The following is a 24522-nucleotide window of genomic DNA, read 5'->3' as shown; positions in this document are numbered from 1 at the left end:
GAGGAATTGGAATGGGTTAAGAACTCATAAAACAGTTTACTAGAATATACCCCGAATGATCTAAGGACCAAAGAGCTTCCCTCCCAGAAGAAGGGTGACAATTATTCAATAAAATCAAAGAGGGCAGCTCAACCAACTCTATCATTAAGAGGTCTCCTAAAATGAAAATCCTGAGAAGCCGAAGGACTATCCGAATCAACAGCAAAGAAAGAAATGACAATTTAAGAAATGTATAGTGACTGAAATTGCAACGATTTAAAATGTATATTTATTCCATTAGGAAATTATTTTTTTGCAATGACCAAGATAGAAGATTTTAAGAACTTCTGTAAACAACATTTAACTCCCCAGAAAGGTGATGGAACAATGGGCTTTCCTAATCATTAGAGGGTTGAGTATCATATGAATACCTCATTTCTCACCAAATTTTGATGTCTATAGTTTCTTTTCAGAAATTGTCATAACCAAGCTGACTGGTTTGCTAGAGTTGCTTGTTGTCTGATTTTTAGTTCATTTGGGAGTTCTTAACAGGTGGGAGACATGGCAGAGCTGGGGATTTCTGAATCATTCAAAGTTAAGCAGGCTGTATTGCTCTCTGCAACTGAGGCTGCCGAGATGATTCTTAGAGTTGATGAAGTGATCACCTGTGCTCCCCGGAAGAGAGAAGATAGGATGTGAGGTGAAAATGAGCCAGGGGAGATTTGCTTGAACGAGTTTTCAGGCTTTCTGACGAGTGTTTGGACCTTGAAACTTGAAAAGGATAAAAGCCAAAATTGAGGAAATATTTGTAGACTCTGCGTTTTTGGTTTTTGGTTTTCCTGAAGTTGTAGTTTATATTGTAGTCTCAACAAATTTTGTGTATTCTAGTGGTTAGGAGTATTGGGTAAAAAAATGGTGTCACAAGTTGAGATTTCTTTTATTTTCTTTTGCCAGGGTTTTAAGCAAGTTCATGAATCTAGCCTCTACTTGACATACGACCAAGTTTGAGATTTGTTTTATGCAAGCAAATCTAAATTAAGTTACCAATTGAGACTTGTTTGACAACCAAGTTGTGTTGGATTGGCTTAAATCTGTCTCACGAGCTTGTAACTTAATTCTTATCAATTCAAGCATAAACTTGAAATTGATTTGTGACACCAAGCTTGGGCATTAATTCAGAAACTTAAAAAACAATTTCAAATCGGACCTTGAACGTAATAGACATGGTTAAGAAGTCAAGGCAAACCTTATGAACTTTAACTATTTATTCTAAGCTTGATTTTACTTCTCTTGGTTCTTATTAGCATGTAGCATTATGCCTTTAATACCCAGAAACAAGACATCTACCGAAGGAATTTTGTAGTGACATTGCATGATGTGTCCTATGGTTACGTGTGAGCCACCTCAAGTCATTATGTGATATGATCTTAGCAATTGTTGTAGTGAATTAGTAATAGGGGGGCGTTGAAATTGGAAGTGTCAAGGTATAGCATTCAACTTGAACACGTTTTAAAAATAAAACGAGGCATATGACTCATCTAGTAAAAACTTGTAGATGCTTTGAAGTCCGGTTGGATCAAGATTTTATGTGGAAAAAGGAAAGGCAGAGGAAATTTATTTTCTCTTATATTTTTGTTCTCTATTAATGACACATATATTTCATTATATTTTTTCTCTGTATTAAATATTATTTAAAATAAAAAAATTACTTAATATGATTAATTTTTTTTAAAAAAATAAATGATAAGGGTGTGTAAAATTAAAATTTTGTTTATTGATTCGGTATATATTTTATTTTTTTTTTATTTTTCTTGATAATCAAACATGAAAAAATGAATCTTTTTTATTTTCCTCTCCTCAATGTTTCCAAGTTCCGACGGGGGCTGAAAATATTATTAAAAATAAAAGTTTATTTTAATATAACAAAAAATTAGAAAAAAGTAAATATTAATGATATGAAAGATCAAAATTTTGTTTATAAATTTAGTATATATTTTTATTTTTTTTCTTACTTTTCTTGATAATTAAATATGAAAATGTCGATTTCAAGATATTTTTCTCTTCTTTTTATAATATTTTTTGAATTCTGAACGGGATCTTAAGCATGATTGTATTTGTTTGTACTCCTCATTTATATTCTTAGTAAATATTGACATTCATTAAAAGTGTAATGTCTTGTGTGTTGTTAGTATGTTTAATCATCGTATTTGGGTGGATGACATTGAAAATGCATCAAAATTATTTTCAAAATATGGTTGAAGAATGACAATATTTACATGGTATGCTTTTACGCTAATGTTTTATTTATAATTTATTAAATAATTAAAATAACTAACCTAAGCATGCAGTTCAAATTCTTCTACATTTATCTTGCTTCATGTTTGCCTTTAATTTTTTTATTTATTTTAAACTCTTGTATGTTTTATATAATAGATAGTGAAAAATGAAAAAAATGGTATTTGTTCATAACGTGGCACACTATATTAAGGATTTGAGGTAAAAGAATGCATTTTTTCACTGGCATTTTTCTTGTCTTTATTACTAAAATATATGTTGATTTATAAATCATCATTAAGTTACAACATTTACACATTACGGATGCATTAAAGAAATTTTTTTAAAATAATTTTAATTTTAATTTTTAAAACTTAAAATATCTCTACAACTCATAGATAGTTATATATATATAGGTATAAAACTACTTGCTTTGTTGAGTTAGTAGTTCGCAATTATTTAAAATTTTTGTCACATAGAGGGGGCTTTGGAAAGAAAAAAAAAATTGAATTAATGAAATCTTAAAATTTTTAAAAATTAATTAACATTTTAAAAAATTTATAGTGTGGGTCCACCTGGTAGGACCCGTTGCTGTCTGTTTGTCGTCATCGCGCCGGTCTTTGATAAGCACCACCGTGCTCGTTCCCTCAATAAGTATTAAATTGTCCACTCTAATGGCCTTCTTCTCCGGAGTGCATACTCATCAGACAAAACTCAGCGGTATCATCATCTCTGTGCTATTCTCTGTACTCCTATAACTTCGAAACTAGGGCTTTTAATCCCATTTCTAAAATCTTTGTGCTTTTGTGATAGCGGAACATTCTTTTCTTGGGAAAAAAATTCAGGTCTGCAGGCGAGTCATTCAATCTTGAGGAGCTTTCATGGCGGACAGTTCGGAGTTCGATCCCGAGTTGCTTCTTACTCATAAATTCCCAGAGGTATATGACAATTTTTTTTTATCGGCGAATTTTTTATTGTATGAGATTGTATTAGGTCGTTAGGTGCAGCCTATTTCCAGGAATTTGATATCCAGTAAAGGTATTGATAAATGGCATACTGTTCCCCAGAACAGAAGTCTGGGATATTTTGTCAGTCCGCTACATAGTTTATATGATTTTATTTTTCCCAAATTCCAAATGAAGCCTTAGCTAAAGTTGGTAGCAAGATGATTTATCAGGACCTTAGATGTCCATAATTCCGCCTATTAATTCTGTACACTTTTGGAAACATCTTGGTTTTTGCACTCTGTTGATCCTGTTACAGTTCATCTTATCCTTTCTGGAACTAATTTTCTAGGTAATAGAACGGATACTCGGTTATAAAATTAATTTTTAAATTAATTTTGTGAGTTTTTCTCTAATTTATTTCTCATTTTGTTGCTTATGCTGGATTGGATGCAGAGCACATACAACTATGATGAAAGGTAGACTCTCTACAAGCTCAATCTCCATTATATGTCCTGAAGTTCTGTTTCTTGTTCTAATCATTTGCATCGTTTGATACCCTTGTAGAGTCTTTTGATTAATTGCTTTATTTCTTTAATTTTCAAGTTTGAAGAGTTAGCAATATTATCTCAATTGTGAATAGAGATGCAGCACTTTATGCTCTGGGTATTGGAGTGTGTGCGAGGGATGCTTTGGATGACAATGAGCTCAAATATGTTTACCATGAGAATGGACAGCAATTCATTCAGGTATTGCAAATTGAACCAAGTTGTTTTAACATAAACTAATTTCAAGCTTATTTTAGAATAAGAAATTATATATTTTTTTGCCAAAGTCAACCAACTAAATACTCTTGTCAGTTGAAGCCATTGTCGTCTTTTCCTTCTTCTTATTCTTCTTTCATTTCTTCCTTTATTGTATTTTATTATACACATTTTATAAATTGCAAATGCATAATTTTAATTTTGGAGAGTGCTGCATTTAGTCTAAATTAGGTGTGTTCACTGACATGGGCAGTATTTTCTATCCAAAAAAATTCATATAGACAGAATTGGCTGATAAAAGTTAAATGGTCTCTTGCATGAAAGCAAAAGATGCTATAATTTACTGTCACATTTCCTGCTTTGTAGGTTTTGCCAACTTTTGCCACTCTATTTCCTTCTGGATTTATAGCAGACATTTCGCAGCTGCCAGGCCTATCGTAAGTAGTTGTCTCTGAGCAGTGACTAGGTTTTCCATTTATTATTCCTTGAAGGGGAGCCTAGGCGCAATGGTAAAGTACTACTCTTGTAAAAATGTAAGGTAAGGTTGTGTACTATAGACCCATTGTAGTCCACCCCTTCTCCAAACCTCGCGTATGTAGGAGCTTTGTGCATCGGGCTGCCCTTTTTTTGTTACGCATCTCAAAGTAATTTATTATATTGGTGTAACATACTGTTTCACTATATTTTAAAGCCACTTTTTAGTTCTGTGAGGACTGAGGACTTCTTTTTCTTATTTTCTTTTTCTGTGACAATAGGAAAATTAAAAGACTAAAACACTTATTTGGCTTCCATTGAGCAGATATGATCGTCTATTGCATGGGCAACAATATGTAGAACTCTACAAGCCGTTTCCTTCAAGTGGTTGCGTAAGGCTTCTAATCAAATTCCCTGGATGGTAGTTACTTGGGGCCTGTGTAGTTGTGCAAAACTATTCATTTTTTATTTCCTATTTTTTAAAGAATTATAAAAATGTCATCTTGTTTTTAGTTTTTTGAACATTTATGTGGAGAACTTGGATAAAATAAAAAGATGTTTCCGAGATCCTTGTGCAAATGTTGAAAAACTAGAAAAAATTAAGGTGCGCCTGAATGATCATTCATATTTGATTCTTCTGTAGCTTACTGTAGAATGCCTACTCCTACCAACAATTTAGCAGGGTTGAGAGCTCTGATTTTTCAATGATAAACTAATTCAGTAAAACTTTAAGAGACTTGAGTGAGACTATGAATGGTGGGTGCTGCATGTCCATCTTGTACCGATGTAATGAGAAATTAGCTACTTTGGTTTCTGACATTTAGCTTCATACTGTGAAAAGATTTATTGGCATAAATTGTAGTTTATTAGGTAATGATGCTGCCTAAAGCATTTAGGTTGGTAAAAGATACATGTGTGATACATATTACAGACCGAATAGCAAAAGAAAAGATCCCTTTGATTGCTTGATGTTTCTTTTTCAATTGTCTTTATTGTGTGCAGTGCAACTGACACACTATCCTGCAGAGTAGCTTACTCTGAATAATATACCACTGGAGCATTGAAATAACTTTAATTGAGAGTTGAGGCAGAAAAACATTAGTGATCCTGATGGAAATGTCAAAATATCCAGATTTATCTTGCTGTTGTTTTTTGAGTGAGAAAACTGACTAGTAGTAATGTAATAAATTAGACTCCCAACTGCTTGTCTCTCTCATAAAGGACGCTTTATAGTTAAATGTTAAGTTCGATTAGGAGGTATGAATACTTTATTCCTATGTATGAAGTAGAAGATTTTACAGTGTTGCATAAAAAGGATGGGGATGAAAATGAGCATTGGACCTTAAACCACAGGCTAAGATTTTATTTATCTGTTAATAATATTGTAACTGCTAATAGAAAAATAGATTAACTTAATTCTTTATCATAGCATTCTAGGTTGAGTAATTGTATATGAAATGTCTTTGTTTTGTCACTCATAGTTATTATTCTCAATTGTTTCTTTAAGCTGCAATAAGTCATGTGTATGTTGCTGATGCAGTTGCAAAATAAAGCAAGTATCGTGGGATTGCATGATAAAGGTTTGTGATTTTTAGATGAAACATTGTCTGTTAATACTTAACATGCAATGCCTTTATCTTCTTATGGGAAGTGTGTGTTGAGTGTGTCCAAGGTAGAATAAATGGTTGTTCTTTTTTTGAAGTCTATTTATGCATGCAATTTAGTGTGAAGGAGTTGTCAGTCTTAGAACTGCCATCTCATTCCATCAACTAGAAATATTTAAGAAGTTGCAATTTCAGCTTTGATGAAAATCATAGTAAATTTCACATCTTTTCTAAGTATTGATTATAAGTGTAGTCTATAACTTTGTAGTTAGCTTTTTGTTTATTTATTTAATTTTTTTTTGGGTAGGAATTTATTAAGGAGGAAAGAGAGGATGCAAAGATTATAGAACAATATGTCCAAGATATGAAAGAAACGTAATAATTACAAGAGCACTTCTCCAGTGTCTTTGCAAATCAATCAAAGAACACCCCCAAACCACTGTAGAAGCTAGAGCCTGAAGGGAAACAAGAAAAACTACTCTATCAAGGATAGCACAACTTGATCTTTGAAGATCTAGCATTTTCTCTATTCACAGGGTCCAATAAATAGCATTCCAAGCACAATTACACAACAGTTTGTCTTTCTTACTTTACTAAATACCTGAAACTTTTCAACCTAATTTCCTCCAGTGCATGCAAAGTCACCCACATCCAGTGGCAGATCTAGGAATTATGGCTAGGAGGGGCCAAAGTATATGCACAAAATTTATTAAGAATGCTTTGCTAAGTTATAATTATTATATTTTTTGTTGATTTTTAGCTAAATTATCCATCATATCAATGTTCATGAACTACAATATATATATTTGGTAGGGCAATTTCTTTCTCAATGTTTATAACCAATATATATATAAAAACCAGACTGCTTCTAATTAGGCAGTTATAAAGTTTGTTTGGATTAAGAATTTTATTTGAAAAACTAAAGGAAAGGGAAGAATCTTGTTTCCTCCTATATTTTCTTTCTTTATCAAATACTATTAAAAATAAATTTATTCTAAAAAAATTCAAATGCTAACTGTGTGCAAAATTAAAATTACATTCATTGATTTGGTTTTTTTTTTTTTTTTTCTCTTCTCATTTTCCTTGATAATCAAACATAAAAAATAGTGGATTCCTTCAATTTTTCTTTCCTTTTCCTAATATTTTCCTAGTTCCAAATGGGGTCATAAAAATTAGCAATAAGGAAAAAATAAAAAATAATTTAGAGATGAACTTTCAAATTAAGAATCAAATCTTAATAATAACTTTTGTTTTTTTGTTTTTGTTTTTTTTAAAGTTTATCATATTTAAACAAATTTTTATTCTTAATTATTTTTTTGAAAGGTAAAAGAGAATTTATTAAAAAAAAAAAGAATAAATGTGAAGAGGGGAATGTGCAAGGAAACCTAGGAGAGGTAGCAAAATAAAATATTTTTGTTCAGTTGTTTGTGTACTTGGGTTGAAGGAGGAGCAGAAAAAAAGGGAGATTTAACTTTTTAAAACTAAAATATAATTAAAATTATCATATAGCTCCTGGTTCTAAGTCAGAGGGAAAAAAATTAGGACTTCGGAGGAGGGAGGGAGGGAGGGAGGGAGGGGGGGGGGGGGGGGCGGAGGGGTGGAGGGGAATGACATGGGTGGGTGTGGGGCTGGGTAGGTTATTAGTGGTGAAAGAACAAAAATAAGAAGCCATACTAATAAATCTAAGGAGCTTTGGGGGGTCCAAACTTGGGTAGGGTGGGTGTTCTAGGTAGGGTGGATATGATAAAAAAAAATTAAAAAAAATTAGAAGTTTTGGGGGAGACGGCAGCCCCCTCCAGCCACCCCTTGCATCTGCCACTGCCCAAACCTCACCAGCAAAAGAAAAAAAATTGTACCAAACCTGCCTATGCACCTGACAATGAAGAAATAAGCAATCATTTCTCTCATTAGATTTTAAGCGCTTCACACTAATATTTCAACTGATTGCATTAGTCTTAATTGAGAACCAAAGCCTAGGTAAATGCCTTAATCATTAGAGGGAACCTTAGCCTTCCAAATTACAAATAGAGGGATGAAGATTTCAATGAATGCATTAGAAAAGATTTAGAAGAGAATTATTCCATATATAACACCCCAGATAAATATAAGGGGCAAAAGAAACGAAAATTGCCATCAAGTTGATGAGCTCATCAATTTCTCTTTCATTAGTATTTTGGAAGAAATGGAATTCTGATGAAAAAGAGCCACCTTGGCATAAAAAAAATCCAATAAGACCAGTTTGCAGAGAGAAAAGTCTTAAAAGACAGGAATTCTTGGCTAACATAGAAGTTTTTTTTTTAAAAAATAGCAGTGCAAGCATTTATTAAAACTTCACAACGTCATCCTCTAAGTAAAATGGTGTATTTAGCAAACTCAAGATGGCAAGCTTCCAAACTATCCTGACTAATCCTAAAAAGGCTCCCCTACCATGAGACATGACAGGCACTAAACATATCCTTAGGTTGTCCATTCACAGTCACCAACATATTCGCAAAAGATAGACAATTTAATTCTGATGAAAAAGAGCCACCTTGGCATAAAAAAAATCCAATAAGACCAGTTTGTAGAGAGAAAAGTCTTAAAAAGACGGGAATCTTAGCTAACATAGAAGTTTATTAAAAAAAAGAAGCAGTGCAAGCATTTATGAAATTTCACAACGTCATCCTCTAACTAGAATGGTGTATTTAGCAAACTCAAGATGGCAAGCTTCCAAACCATCCTGACTAATCCTTAAAAGGCTCCCCTACCATGAGACATGACAGGCACTAAACTTATCCTTAGGTTGTCCATTCACAATCACCAACATATTCGCAAAAGATAGACAATTTTAATCCATTTCCATCCAAACCAACCCAAGACCCTTCTTCTCAAGGATCCTATTCGAAAAAAATCCTGAACAAACCCTATCATAAGCTTTCTCAAAATGCAGTTTAAAAGATAAGATGCCTATTGTCTCTCTTCTTTGCATTACTATTTTATAAAATATAAAATAACAAACTCAATGCCACTAATCAATCGATCATCAATGGAAATACTTGCAACATCATGACTGGGTCACCCAAAACCTCCCCTAACCTCATAGATAGCAGAGAGTAGTAACCTAACTAATTGGCCTATGGTGTCCTTCCAGATTTTCTATTTACTTCTCTCTTAATCTTTTTTCACAAATTGAAGCCTTTCTGAGCTAAACCTGATACTCATTTCGTCAAATCTTAAAATTAACCCCAAAAAAGTGATGGGTAAGTCTCCTATTCTTAAATATAAAAGGTGCAAGGCCCCACTTAACTGGATTAAGGTGTAAGCACACCAGGAAACGGTCAGTAATAGGCCTAGGCCGAACCTCCTAAACAATATATGGAAACAAACATTTTTTGGTAAAAGAAAACCTGCAAATGCAAATGAACTTTCGCATTACACTGTCCAAGTAAATTAACTATTAGATAAAGCAATGCCCCTAAGATGACAATGCTGGATGAAAATATAAAACTAATATTCTCTCATACTTGTCGTAACTCAACACCCCCTCCCCCCACGAAAAAAAAAAAAAAATAATAATAATAATAAAAAGTTCTTCATTGGAAGTTCAAATAACAACATTGAAATCTCATGTTGACACCATCTCAAACTACAAGGACCAAAAAACAGATGGAATCCTCAAAACATCTCACCTTAAAAAGAACAGACAACTGGACAAGGAGTAGGAACCATGCACAAAATCCTGAATACTGGCAAACCTCGTGCCCCACAAATTCACAATATCTCCAATCTCCCCATAAAATGGTAGAAAATACATTCTTTAACCCTATTCTTCCAAATTCTTTTAACTTAAACGTGTTCACATAGTCCAACTTTGTTTCTTGAAGAAGCAAACATCTGGAGCAATCGTGCCGCAGCTCCTTAATCATTCTCTCCTTGTCTTGTCTGTACCCCCTAACCCATGCACACTCCAAGGAGGAATCCCTCATTTTAACACACTATTGTGGCCCATACTTCTTCCACACCCTTGTAATTTACTGACAAAGCTGGCCTAGTCAATGCCCTCCAAAACTTCTTAGCCCTCTTTTTTAAGTTCCTCATAAAGTCCTTGGAGGTTCATTTCACAGGTTAACCCTTTCTTTCTTCCTCATACAAAGTTTCATTTGGGTGAAGGCATCCGTACTCAGTTATGGGAACATGTTTGGGTGGGGAGGTTGCTTTGTATCGCTTATTTCCTTCTTTGTGTTGTCTTTCTTCTCTCCATAATAATGTGATTTTCCTCCTTATTTTTGAGAAGGATTTTTTTTCTTGGGATTTTCATTTTAGGGAGGGGTATGAATGATAGAGGGTTGGAAAAGTTTCCTTTGTTCACTTTCTTCCAGGGCTGCATTATCTCCAATATAAGTGATTCTAGAATTTGGATCTTGGATTCATCAGGGGATCATTTGTGCAAAACTTATTTTTCTTAACTAGTTAAGGTTGATGTGTCTTTTCCTCCTTTTTAGGGCATATGGGATACTAAAGTTCCTTCTAAAATAAAGACATTTGTTTAGTTGGTGGCCCTTAGAAGAGTTACCACCAACAATCTGCTATCCAATAGGAGGCTTTTTAAATCTTTGTCTTCAGATATGTATCTCATGTGTGGGAGTAGCTCTGAGAATGTCTCACATTTGCTTTTACACTTTTCATTTGCATGGGCTCTGTGGAACAAGCTATTTGAAGTTCTCGGCAAAGTATGGGTTTGCTCAAAATTGGTGGAAGAGTGTTTGAGTAACTCTTTTGTTGGTTTTGGGAAGGGTAAGGATGTGGAGTGTTTTCGGAGGTATGGTCTTGCTGTTTTATGGGGAATTTGGCTGGAGAGGATTGCTGCAGTTTTTTTGTGGAAAGAGTGTTGGAATTGGTGTGATTTCAAGAGGGGAGGGGGGGTGAATTGGATTTTAAAAACATTTTGACCAATTTAAGCATTTCACCGATTCACCACAAATTATACCCCAATCAATATAATAGCGTGTATGAAAAATGATAAAACTATACTTTCAAACATACACGTGAAACATATCTCATTTAAATAAAAGTGTGCATGCAAATAATTAGAACTATGAAAGTATAGTAATTAAATGAGATAGAGAGAGAGAGCAACACATGATATTTGTTATCGATGTTTGACCAAACCAGCCTAAGTCCCCGCCTTGGGCATGTCCCCCAAGGATTCCACTAACCCTACTCACTTAAACGGGCGGGGCAGAAGCCGTTACAACCTCACCTTACGGGGCGAGGTAAACCCCAGTTCAATTACAAGGCTTAGCCCAACTTGTTTCCTTTACGGGACGGAGACTCCCCTGTTCAATTTCCGAGCTGAACCCAACCAGTCTCACTTGCGGGGCTGAGACTCCCTAGTTCAATTTACGGGATGAACCCAACCGATACATGAAAAATCTTTTTTGTACATATAAAAATGTTTCTAAATATAAGCATGGATGTATGCACTAAAAGCTTAAATACATGCACTCTCACATGATATGAGTTATGCTCAGTAGAATAAGGGTGCTATCAAATAATTTTGTACAAATAAGATATATGAATATATAAGATGATTATTATGTTCTCCAACAAAGATTTTTACTAATAAAAATATTTGAAGAATTTGAAGTTTAAGCTCAAGAAAAATATTTGTGCAGTAAAGGATTTCTTCCAAAAATGTTTATCATGAAAAAATAATCGGAAGAAATCTTAAGGCTGCTCTCAAAAAATGATTTTCAAGATAAAACCTAAGTGAGACTAGGTGCATGTGAATATAAAAATAAATGCCCAAAATAAATATTCTCTCTTTAAGAATAATTTTGAAATGAAAGAGTAAAAAAGAGTTGGAGAGTTTTGCTTAAAAAAAATTTGCCCCAAAGGAATGATTTTAGCAATAAAACTTGATTTGGGGAAACTTTGATTAACAAAGGATTAGAGAGAAATTTGGAGTTAATCAAAGTTACCAATCTCAGCTTATGAAAGGTATATATAGAGTTTCAAAAACTTTTGACCGTTGGGGACACACTCGGTATTATTAGAAAAGTTTAATTAATTTTAAACGTGTTTTTAACATTTAAAAATGCTAGACACCGAGAGGTTTGGTTGACCAAGGCGAGGTTTAGTCAACCGTACTAGGCAAGCCGATTAACCGAGCACAGAGCCGGTTGGCTGAGCTTTCACAATGAATTTGAATTTGAAAATGGATTCGGTTGACCAAGGAAGCTAGACGGTCTACCGAACGAGAGGCGACTGGAACCCTTCGTAGGTTCGGTCGACCATGGACCATCTTTGAGGTTCGGTCGACTAAGGCCATTTTGAACTATGAGTTCGGTCGATCAAGTTGGTTAAAAGTGAAATTCTTAGGGGACGGTCGACCGAGGAAGGTTAGTTCAAAAGTGGTCGGTCGAGCAAGTCAAACGTTTGACTCAAGGCTGGTTCGGTCAACCGAACTGATTTGTACTAAAAGGGTTCGGTCAATCGAGGCTTTTGAACTAAGCCTAAAAACCCAATGTCGGTCGACCGAAGTCTTTGTAAGCCCTAATTTGACCCTAAAGCAATTTCAAAAACCTTTGTTTGATTTTAGTTTTTTTAGAAAAATGTTTTTAGTAAAATGTTAGGTGTCCTATGGTCAACCTACGGTCATCTGAGCATTTTAAACATATCATGCAGATGCATGCATTATTACAGACCAGAGACATGAAAATTAAATGCATTATAACTAAAGTAAAAAATGTTTTTTTCTTTTGCTCTTCATTTTCCATGGAGTTCGCCAGGAGTGTGTGAGCTTTATGTTCCTACTGGCTTCCATTTTTCGGTATCTTATGTTCGTGCTAAAATGAAAACTTGTTCACACACTAAATGCACATATAAGATACTTGTGGTTTGTCAGCATCAAAATGGGGATCGGACTCAAAAAGCTAACAAAAAGAATGTCAAAGGATCTCCTTTGGGATGGAGAGTGGTATTTGGCTTCTCTTTCGGCTTACAATGCAGGCTATATTAAAGGCTGCTGTTTTCAGGATGTTAATTGAGACTGAGTGGCTTTGTTAAGGTGATGCTGCTTTTTGTCTCTTCTTTTGATTGAGTCCTTCTTCTTCTCTTTTTTGTATTTTTCTCTCTTTGCTATTTTTTTTAAATAAAGCTTATTTTTCTATCAAAAAAATAAAAATAAAAAAATTCTTAGCTCTCTTTTTCTTCAATTTAGACTGCTCTTATAACCAAGCAATCTTAAGGACTAATCAGCCTAATACCTAACTCATCCATAAAGCATTGAGCATCCTGGTTGTCCCACTCATCATCTAGTGAACCAAATGTTGGGATATTTCTCTTCGCTTCAAACTCTTCATGGCATAACGGTAACTTGTTCTTCATATTAGGTAACACCAGAACAGGAAGAATACCTATCCATCCTTTTCATTGAACTCCAGATTCAACATCTCCCAACTTCTAAATAGGTATGAGAGGTATAGAACTGGTTACCAAATAAAAATCAGAGAACTTGGATGAAGCAGGTTGTTGAAGGTAACCTCTTTCCCTTTCAGTATTGCACTTTTTGCACCAGATGGCCTTGTTGAATTTGAGCTATCAGTGTGCTGTAACCTGCAAGTCTTTGGAGTTCCCTATCAATCAAGCCATCTCTAGGATGGGGGCAAAGATAGATTCTCGTTGGGCTGGGGGTGCTGAGCTTGCTGTGAACCCGTGTGATGCGAACCTGTAAAGAGATGGACTCATTTTGATGTGCAGAGTTATAACCTTTTATTAGTTATTCTGCTATCGAATGACTTATTTTATGCTCTTGGGCCTTGAAGCCAAGCCCTTGCCTGTTGATTCATGCGGAGATATGGGCCCAAAAAAATTGTTATTTCCCTATCCTATCTACCTTTGACCACCAGAAAAATTGCCATTGCCGACTGCCTGGAAATTGCAATTTTGAGGATAATGTGATGCAGCAGGAGAGGAAGAAGAAGAAGAAGAAATGCAAGGGGGAAATCAACGTTCGCTTCTTAATTCAAGTTCCGTAATAACCACCTCCTACCTAGCTTTCACCGCACTATTTATAAGAAAGCCTCTTAACAAATGAAAGTTATGCATATATCCCTAAAACTACATGAAATTACACACCCACCCCTAAATTCCACAAATTTTACAAACAAACCCCCACACATAATCGTACTACACGTAAACTAAAAACACATAAGAAACAATGAATTAACTAAGCACAATTGGGTTTAGGACCCATTAATCCTTTAACCCTCTCCTTTGACATGGGCCTTCAAATTGGGTTGAAATGATCCATCCAAATTCCGGTTTCTTGTCCTACATCATAATGTGCACCTCCCCAGGACCTAGATTGGTCAATCCACAATCCTGGCAACTGAGCATGAAACCCCCCCACCCCCCCCCCCCCCCCCCGCCCCCCCAACAAAAACCAGGGGAGGGAAAATAAACTCCCTTCACCCAAGTCTGAATTCAACTTCCCCAGAGACAACCACCAACCTGAATCCTTTTTGCCATACAGAACAAAATCGACTGCGTAGGTGCCTTTCTCACCCTGTGGTTAGCAGTGTTGTATAGGAAAATACGCAACGGCAATGCCACCCATTGCATCACTAATGCCATCCTCACCCGGACCACAAAAAAAAGCACACAACCCAGTTGTTAGTTTTTGTGTCTTTTTTGCCTTCTAAACACAAAGAAGTTTTCATTAGCAATGATATAGGCACTTGTTTTTGTTTCATTATAATCTTGTTTCCAGGCAAAGCATCTATTGTTGAAGTTGAAGTTGCCAGTTATGAGAAAGATTCTGGTGAACTGTTATGCAAAAATCGGTCAGTTCTCTACTTCTGTTTTGTTCCAATCTAATGCTATCATACAATGGACTTACAAAGATACTCGGCAGGATGACACTCTATTTTGGAGGTATCGGTGGCTTCTCAAAATCATCTAGGCCCTTTTCCTACTCGAAGTATCCAATCGACCACATTTCAACAGATAAAATTCCACAGGATCAACCTTTTGCAGTATATGAGGATCAGGTCCAACCATCACAGGCACGTATATTGGTCAATTATTCATATGAATGGTGCTGCCTTGTTGTAGATAAAAAAAAAATATGTAATTTTCCAGGGCAATAATTATGTGAAATTGCCTTGTCATTGCCATACCATAGTTTAAAAACCAGGACCTGCCTTTTTATATATATACATATAATATAATATAATATAATATACACACACAAAATGTATGTATGTATATATGTGCCTATGTGGTGTGCAATCTGAAACTAAATAGTTTTACGTTTCATAAAGTCCACTGGGGACGGCAAAATTAGATTGCTGTTCAAGTGGAAGTTTAATAGCGCAGGTCAATCAAATTTGGATCCAATGCAATCTTAAATTAATCTGTATCAAAGCAAAGTCACAGATTCTTTGGTCCAACTAATATGTTTTTGTGGTCTGATGGCATGGACCAGACAAAAATTGATGTAAAACTACTTAATTTTACAGCATTTAATTTAAAACCTCCTCACTCTCTCTCTCTCTAGACCCTTGACCATACACACATTGGTTGGATAGACTGTTTCATAGTAGGTCAACGACTGGTCTGGGCTTTAAAAAATTGTTCATTATCATGTACCTCTCATATTTCATGCTGATCAGTTATAAGGATTTAGCTTTTTGTATTTACGTTTTAGTTGTCAACTTCTCATATTTGATCAATTTAATAGATTTTTCTGGAATCAGATTTAAAAAAAAATAAAACTAAAAAATATTTGATCATGTACATTACACAATCTCCCTCATAAATACTGAGCACCCCTTGCATGCTGTTTTGCAGGCACTGTTGTATAGGCTATCTGGTGACTACAATCCTTTGCATGTAGATCCCAATTTTGCAAAAAATGCTGGGTTGGTGCATCAGCTTGTTACAAATTATGTTTTTTGGTTTGATATCTTACTTGATCAAAGTTGTTTTTTGATAGTGTAGACAAGTAGTAAAGATTATGACATGCTATTATATTTACGTGCGCTTTGTCAAGATTCCCTCGCCCTATAGTGCATGGACTTTGCACCTTTGGGTTTGCAGTTAGGGCAATCATCAGATGTATCTGCAGAGGGGACCCAAACATGGTCAGAAGCATATCAGGCAGATTCCTTTTGCATGTCTTTCTTGGAGAAACTCTTATCACTGAAATGTGGCTAGAGGGTTCAAGGTAGAATTATTCTATCTTGCTAGTGGTGTGAGCATAATGTGGATGCTAAGCTTTTGGCTGTTCTAATTATTTGTTTGTAACTTGCAGAGTGATATATCAGTCAAAGGTGAAAGAAAGAAACAAGGCAGTTCTTTGCGGCTATGTAGATCTCAATCATTTAGCTTCGTCGCTGTGAGTTAGATTGATGCAGATGTCAGAAAAGATGTTTTTGTGAACTGTGATTGTTTTTTTATTTCTGATTTAAAGAATTATCTTGACCAACTTATATCTTTTTCCCCTGCTGGATCTTGGACTAGGTTGGGTGATGAGTGCTGTAGTTAATGAACCTTGCTTTATAACATGAAACTTAGTAGGAAGAGAAGGAAAGAGAGGAAGGGCAGTGTTTAAAAATAATTTTATCCTCGTTTGGTGCAGTAGAAAACTAATCAAAGCAAAATGACTTTTCTTCCCCCTGTAAAGCAATCTCAAGGTTCATTTGGAACTTACGAAGCAGGACAGAAATGAACAGAAATATGGACTTTTCTTTGATCATATTTTCATAAATCTAATTGTTATAGTATTTAGATAGAAAGTGAGGTGAAATCTCGACTTCTTTTGTAGTTTCTTTTTAATTTTCATTTTTCTCTTCGAAGGTTTAATCCAAGCAGACTAAAAAGATGAAAGGAAAGAAACCTATATTGACTTGGTTGATTAAAATTTCCGCTTATTAAAAAATGTTTCCTTTTTCCGAGCACTTATTTCTCTTCCTTTTTCCTTTCCTTGTTTTTCCTTCCTACCAAACACAATGTTATCCTTCTGTTTTAGTGCCTCTGCCTCTCCTTACATCCCTTTGTCAACGCAACAATCTTGTAGCAGTTGAGGGCTTGCCCCAAGCTCACTCCCTGTACCCAAGATGTGCAGATGGGAGTTGATATAGGATTACCCTTGAGCTACATGTAATGATCCTATTCTAATGTGGTCAGGAAGAGTGACCCAAAAGGTTGAGCAATTCCAAACAGTGCTCTAGATTAAAAAGTTAGTAGTCAGGGACCAGTTGATCATCTGGAAGCTACAAGTTTTAAGAAAATGCACTAATCTTATCTTATGTTTGAAGTATTTTTAGATTTAGATTTATATTAAATTTGAATAAGATGTAATATTAAATTATAGTAAAATTTATTTAAATTCTTTTAAATTCAAATCTAAAGTTTAAATTTATACTCATATTTGTTGAACTCTTGAGGCAACTCTCAAGCTTCTGTCAATATGGACAAACTTGGTGGTGGCTTTCTCTCATTTGGGCGTGCACAAGTATATTGGGTGGGACACTTGTGCATAAGGTAGTACCAAAAAAGAATAGGGCCTCTAACTTGAGAAAAAAATTAGGTCTTTTTGAAAAACCGACACGATTTTGATGTGAGTCATTTTTGTTCGATAAAGTCATGCCAAGTAGTGGCATGTGAGTTTTACATCTGGGTTCTAGTTTTTTTTAACTTTTTACAAATTTTATGAAATATTCAATTTATTTTTTTTAGTTTTTCAGGATTAGTGTAAAAAGGTTAAGAAATAAAGAATTTGTTTTGTTGTACATTTTAATTTTTTTCCTAGAAAAAATTAAAATAATTACAAAAATTATAGCTTTATTTTTTAAAAATAAAATTTTTTAAAGTTAGTATTAAATATATATGAATCTTGGGGATTGAATTTGAAATTGTGTGGGTTTATAAAATATTCAATGAAATTTTATGCTATATTGAGTTATAATCTAGACAAATCAAAGTGTATGATTCGAGGTCCACACTCCAAATGCATGGTAAGAAATCAAATATCAATATAATAATAAAAAATAATTTCCAACTCTTGTATTCAAAACTTTAGAAAATTAAAAAGCATTATGTGCTATTTTTGCATCATTTTAAAAATTAAAAATAGAAAATAAATTTTTTTTCACAAGCAAATAATGACTAAACTTTTTATTATTATTTGTTTTTATATGAATATTGTAAAATAGAAAAATTAGCTAATTTCTTCATAAACCTTTGAAAATTATAATGAAAGTAAAAAAATAAGTTGCACAACTAAATTGATCTTCATATTGTAATTTTTTTTTTTATTTGGGAAAAAAATTGCTATGATGTGAGTACTATACAATTTGTGTGTTAAAAATGAATCCTAGTGGTGAAACAACATGAATATAATATGGTAAATCTTAAAATGTAAAATGTGACAACATGGATGCACGAAACGCATTAAGAGTGTGCAAAACATGTGTTCAAAAGCTTTTGATGTAAAAATATATAGTATGTTTTATAAAATATCAAATACATCTATAATAGGTATGACATATTATACATGTAAAAAGATTGGAACTATATGAATACAACATAATGATTCAACATATCGAATTTAATAGACTTTTGTCATATTTAAACTTATTTATTAAATTTTAAATTAAATTCAAATTTAATTAAGTTTCAACTGATCTTTAATATTCTTATTTAAACTTGTTTTATACAAATGAATGAATTGACGAGCTCTTAGGAACCAAAATAATTAGATTTTTGCGAACTGTTTGATTTTTCTAATACCTTTTACTATGAGAGGCAAGAGGGTGTTAGGATTTTGTCTCGTTATATCAGCCTATTAGTCTCGCGCATTGACCCACTCATTGTATTTATGTTGCGAAGTTTAAGTTAATCAAGCCTACGCCCAAATAATGTTTACTTTTAGACCTATTACAATCTAACAAGTTTATTAAACGAGTTCTAAACGAGTCTAATCTAATCCTATTGAATGAACTTAAATCAAGTATATAATTAAACTATTTACAGGTCAAGATAAGTTTAAACTTATTTACATTTAAATTTAAATAATTTATTAAATAAAAATTCATAACTGGAGTTGAAAGTTATTTATTATTTAAATGAATGAGTTTGAACCATTAATTATCGAAATGAGTTCTCAACCCTCTCACGACCAAAACTAGGGTTGTGCAACCGATTGGTGCAGTGAATTAACCAAATTCATCGAAAAATTTTAATAAATCATATCAATTAATAGAACCAAATCAAATTAAAATAGTATACTCAAATATTTACCCAACCAAATTTTAATTCAGCTAAATCTGTAAACTGAAATTATCCGAAGGTATGATTCATTTCAAATTTACGTATATATATATATATAATATAAATAAATATATTATATTTATACATAGTACAAGTAAATATATTATATTTATATATAATATAAATATATAAACATTTATAATATATACTTAGTTATTTATAAATATATATTTATAATTTATATGTTAATGTTTATACCGGTTAATTTGGTAAATCGAAAAAAAATTCTTAAATCAAACCGAACACCAAACACCAAATTTTTTTTAAAATTAAACTAAATCTATTGAAATTAAAATTTTAATCAAGCCGATTTAACAGAGTTTCTTCATTGGTGAATTCGGTTTTAACGTGTGATGAGCTCGTGAAAATGGATCAAGCGGTTCTGATCATGGAATAGTGCATGCGAGGACGCGAATTCCCATGTTCTACGGAAACACCATGTATTTTCTTACACCAGCACTCGTCTGTACTCTGAAACATAGAAACACACTAGTGCTGCAAAGTGTCCGAACTGCCGCCGTCGGGGGTCGCCACAGCTGGGGTTCCAGATGCCGAGCGAGGCCGTAGCTGCGCAATTTAGCGGCAGTGCCGAGAAGAAGGCGCATGCTTTCTCCGCCGCCCGCAACGAGGAGGCGCAGGTTCTCCGTGACGTCGTCCGCTCGTTGCCGTCGCACGCAGTGACAGACTTGTTGTCTGTTGGGGTTCGTTCTTTTATCCAATCCTCACGCTTTGTCATGATTCTTAGGTTCTTACGTTGCGTTGGTTACGAAACATCTATTTGGAAATAGAATGACGGTAATATAGGAATTTAATCGTCTTGTCATTTAAATCGATATAAAGAATGATTGTTTTCCATTTTTGTTGTACAATTACTCATTTTCACCTTATTTTATTTTGCAAAGCAATCCTAATTTTAGGGTTTGGTTTTAATGTATCTCGTCGCCACTGTTTGGATGTTCAGCTGCGCATTTCGTATTGAAAAAAAAAAAACTGGAATGATGGGACTCTGTTACGAGCTGAGGACAACGACATTTAGTCAGCTGATATCGTTTAATTGGTTGTGTATTGTGATTGATTCAGTTATTTGTCATTGTTATTTGAATTGGTTAGTTTTGTTGCTAATTCTGTTAATTTAGTTTTTTCTTTTGGTTCACTTGGGGAATTATAAGCAAGATGAAGGGGAAAACAATGAATTCAGGAAGTTGTGAATTGACTTTAACATTCTTCATCTCTCATATCTCCTTCCTCTCATTTTTTCTTCTCCTACATCCTCCCCTCTTTTTTATTTTCTCTATTCTTCGTCCTGTTGATTTTTCTTAAAGTATCAAATTCTTTTCGGGTTGTAATCTGATCCTCCTGATTGGATTATGACTACCATTTGCTTTCTCTCTCTCTCTCTCTCTCTCTCTCTCTCTCTCTCTCAAGACTTCCCAATAATCAGTCAAGAGTTAGGGTTCCAATGATTGTAAACACGTCTTCCGGTTTAATTTTATTATTTTACAGTTCTTTTATGTGTGACGAATGCTAGGAGTAGTTGCTTCTCAGAGACTCCCCCTATGATTGGGTCATTTGGCATTATGTTCAAAAAAAGAAAAAAAAAAATCAGTTCCATGCTTAACTCTTAACCTTAATTTATGAAATAAATGTGAAAATAGGTCACATTGATAATCTAAATCCATCTAAAATGGTTATCCCTTATCATGGTTGAAGAAAATGGCTAAATGGTCCAACCATAAGGAGTGTGTCTAAGGAGACTTCGTGGAACAACTATGTTAGTATTCCTCTTTATGTATTGGGATTCCACAAGACAATTTTAGAAGCAAATGCAAGCATGGAGTCTCTTGTAGGAAAAAATATGCAGTACACTGGGACCAATCATATTCTGCCCTGTGTTTGCATTTTAGTTAAATTAGAATAGCTGTTTTTAGTCTGACATAACATACACATCATGAAATCATATTGCTCTCCGTGCACCAATCAGTGTGTTGACTAGTACACTGAGTCAGTGTATAATGATTTATCCTCTTGTGGAACAAATCTTTGGAGGGAGGCCTTCGTAAATGTCTTAGCATTGGAACAACGAAAGGGAAATGGAAGTCTCCAATATCCTCTTTCCATATGACTATCATTTTTTTAATTATATATATATATATATATATATATATATATATAATGAAGAGGATCCTGCTTTATTTTTGCGGTTTGAAGTAGTCTTAGGCCTAAGTGAATTTGGGAAAAATGATCTTGTTTTTTATTGGAGCTAGTATTGAGAGGACTTCCATTGCAGGCCTTTTGCGCTGCAAGCTGGGAGCTTTCCCAATCTCCTACCTTGATCTCCCGCTCAAAGCTAATTTTTTTTTTTTTTAAAAAAAAGGAGCTTGGAACCCCATCATTGAAAGATTTGAAAGAAAGTTGGCTGGTTGTAATTTGGAAGAGGAATTATCTGTCTAAAGAAGGGAGACCTATACTTATTAAGAGCACTTTAACAGTTCTCCTAGTTTATTGTATGTCCCTCTTCCCTATCCCTTGCTTTGTTGCTAGAAGGTTAGAGGGAATTCTTAACCAACCTGTCAGACATGGAGGCTTGGGAATTACTTTCAACAAAGCCCTTCTTGGGAAATGGCTTTGGAGATTCATGAAAGAGAATGATCATCTTTGGAGGGGAATCATCGATTCAAAAACAATGGTTGGATCACTAAAGCTAGTAGAGGAGTACATGGTGTTGGGGTTTGGAAATCCATGGGGAAAGGTTGGTGTGATTCTTTCTCCCTCATCTTCTTTCAAGTGGGGAATGAGGACAACATTCTTTTTTTGGCATGAGGTGCATTCTCTCTCCTCTTTGCGTTAAATTCCCGTTCATTTTCAGCTTGGCTTGTAACAAGGATACCCTCATATCAGTAATCATCTTCAAATTTCTGACCAAGTGATTTTATGGAACTTTCCCCTAATAAAAAAATGCTTCCAAGTGAGAAATTGACCATCTTACTGATTTTGATGGCAACTTATGCAAAATCCGAGTGTGGAACCTTACTAGTGATCCCAAGTGGATCATGGACAAGAACAGAAAAATTACAATTAGATTTTATTGTAAGAAACTCACCCCGCAGGCAGAAATTGGCAGCAATTTTCCCTTGATGCCCATTTGGAAAACTTCAAACCCACAAAAGTCGCTTTCTTTGCATGGGAGGCAACTCAGAAAATTCTCCCTCTGGAAAACGTGCAGGAAAGGGAACTGCCTTTTGTTAACAGTTGTTTTTTGTGTTTGGAAATTGCAGAATCTACTGATCACATCCTCTTACACTGTTCTTGAACCAGATCCTTTGGGGCTTGGCCGCTTCTCTGACCAGACAGCTGTTAGTTACTGCCAAAACAGTGAAATAAGAGCTGTGGGCTTGGAAAGGTGTTTGTTCCAGCAAGGAGAGGAAGAAAGCTCTGTGTCCTTATTCCCCTTGCCATCTGTTAGTATGTTTGGAGGGAAAGAATTAAGAGAATTTTTTGAAGGATTGGCCATGCTCGTGCATATTACTAAATACTAATGTAATGACTAGATGGCATAGTGGTTTATTTACGGTTGACTCCTTTGCAATTCTTTCTTTATTTTTTATTTTATTTTTACTGACAACCTGTAATGCATGTAATTTTCTTTGTTTGATTGTACTTGGGTGGCATCCCCTTGATGCCCTTGAATGAAATTCTTTTCTTTTGCTGATAATGAAATGTTTGGAAATGTAATCTTGAAATCTCAAAATCTTAAGAGTTTGAGTTCTCTTTTCTTTCCTTTTTTCAAGATATAAGACAGGGAATTAGGGTTTTTCCATCATTGTTGTTATTTACTCTGGGTTTATTTTTGTGTGGCTTTTATGTTTTGGCGATTCTTTAAAAGGAGTGTTCAGGATCTTGGGTTGAACACTTTCTTGTACAAGTGTGTTGTTTTGTATTCTTTAAACAGAATATTTTTAGGAGCCGATTCTGTTAAAAATGTTAGTTCTGCATCAGAAGTCAGAATTTTGTTAGTTGAATGAATTAAATGAATAACTCACCCAAGTTATGCTCCTTCAACTATTGATCTACATTATTCATATGTTAACTTTGTTCGCAACTTCATGAATTTAGAAGTTTACTCCTAAAACTGATTACTCTATACAATCATCCATTGTAAACAACAAACGTCATATCTAATACATTCTTTTTAGTGAATGATTTTTTTTCTAGAGGAAGGTCTAGCTTGTAATGCTTGCATCTATCTTGCTGCTTAATGTTCATTGTTAATTGATTTTTATCATTTAATATGATTGGAGTTGGGTTATCTTTACATAGGCTAACCTGGTGGTATTCAATTGCCTTTTTACTGAAAATTAGTTGAAATATTTTTAGATTTAACTAGAATGTGTAGTTTTATTATAGGTATGCATCCGGTGTATCCTCCGACTATTTGGGTTTCGAGGACATATTTTTTCTTGTTCCTTTCTTTCAACATCAGTCTTGTGTTCAGTTATTGGAGAATTAACAAGTTTGGACAGAAATGTGGTGGATGGTTGTCTCAAAGCAAGTGGAGATTCAACCAGTCCACACACTTCTCATGATTCAGAGAGCAACCCAGTGTACTGCATCATTTGTTTTGGTATCCTACAGTTCACCTATCGTGATGACAGTGAAATGTTGATGTACAAGGATTGTGCTAATGGATTAGCTGCATCAATTGCTGACCTGGTAAAGCAAGAGGGTCATCAGATTGACAACTTTTCTCTTGAAGTCTCAGTACCGCCAATTGTGGTGGAAAATGAAAATGCAGTTTGGTAAGTTATTTTTCATAGATGAGCACTTTAGTTTCTTGAAGTTATTGTTGTTTGCCTTATGCACTGTGCATCATTTTGCATATAAAATAAAGCAGTATACTCATGCTGGGAAATTTCTGCCTTCATCAAACTTTATATAATTGTATCTCACAATATATGCATTAGATGTGCTCTAGTTTAATTTCTTGATTGCCATTTATATGCTCATGATATAGTGTCTGTTTAGTTGTTTTGATTCACTTTTGGGCTTTCTGGGTCATTAATTTTGAAACTGTACCAGTGTATATGAGGAGGGGAGGGAGAGAAGGAAAAAAAAATTGTTATTTTAGTAGCTTTTTTTTTTTCTTCTTCCCTTTGTTTTTGTTTCTGT

General features: G+C 34.3%; 3 protein-coding genes across 4 annotated transcripts in view; all 3 read left to right on the top strand.

Annotated features, from left to right (window-relative positions):
- Positions 1-1044, top strand: part of LOC131162158 (T-complex protein 1 subunit beta) — a 38990-nt gene extending 37946 nt beyond the window's left edge. The window contains exon 12 of the mRNA XM_058118347.1: positions 532-1044. Within this exon, the coding sequence (XP_057974330.1) occupies positions 532-678 (147 nt within the window). The 3' untranslated portion in view covers positions 679-1044. The remainder of the gene's footprint in view (positions 1-531) is intronic.
- A 1838-nt stretch (positions 1045-2882) lies between these two features.
- Positions 2883-16642, top strand: LOC131162157 (enoyl-CoA hydratase 2, peroxisomal). 2 transcript variants are annotated; one of them, XM_058118345.1, is made up of 12 exons: positions 2883-2973; positions 3067-3191; positions 3654-3676; positions 3841-3946; positions 4328-4398; positions 4761-4827; positions 5976-6015; positions 14792-14864; positions 14936-15086; positions 15874-15944; positions 16076-16249; positions 16337-16642. In XM_058118345.1, the coding sequence occupies exons 2-12, from the start codon at positions 3135-3137 to the stop codon at positions 16422-16424; spliced, it is 921 nt and encodes a 306-aa protein (XP_057974328.1). In that variant the 5' UTR covers positions 2883-2973; positions 3067-3134; the 3' UTR covers positions 16425-16642. The 2 variants fall into 2 exon arrangements, with proteins under 2 accessions (XP_057974328.1, XP_057974329.1); XM_058118346.1 differs by having other exon boundaries at positions 2906-2973; positions 3099-3191.
- Positions 16643-19708: 3066 nt separating this feature from the next.
- Positions 19709-24522, top strand: part of LOC131162156 (uncharacterized) — a 34864-nt gene continuing 30050 nt past the window's right edge. Inside the window, exons 1-2 of the mRNA XM_058118344.1 lie at positions 19709-20057; positions 23761-24152. Coding sequence (XP_057974327.1) covers positions 19905-20057; positions 23761-24152 — 545 coding nt within the window. The 5' untranslated portion in view covers positions 19709-19904. The remainder of the gene's footprint in view (positions 20058-23760; positions 24153-24522) is intronic.

This window comes from Malania oleifera, chromosome 8 (genome assembly GCF_029873635.1).
Source record: "Malania oleifera isolate guangnan ecotype guangnan chromosome 8, ASM2987363v1, whole genome shotgun sequence".
In the NCBI taxonomy this organism is placed as follows: domain Eukaryota; kingdom Viridiplantae; phylum Streptophyta; class Magnoliopsida; order Santalales; family Ximeniaceae; genus Malania; species Malania oleifera.
This window is presented reverse-complemented; position numbering and strand designations above follow the sequence as displayed.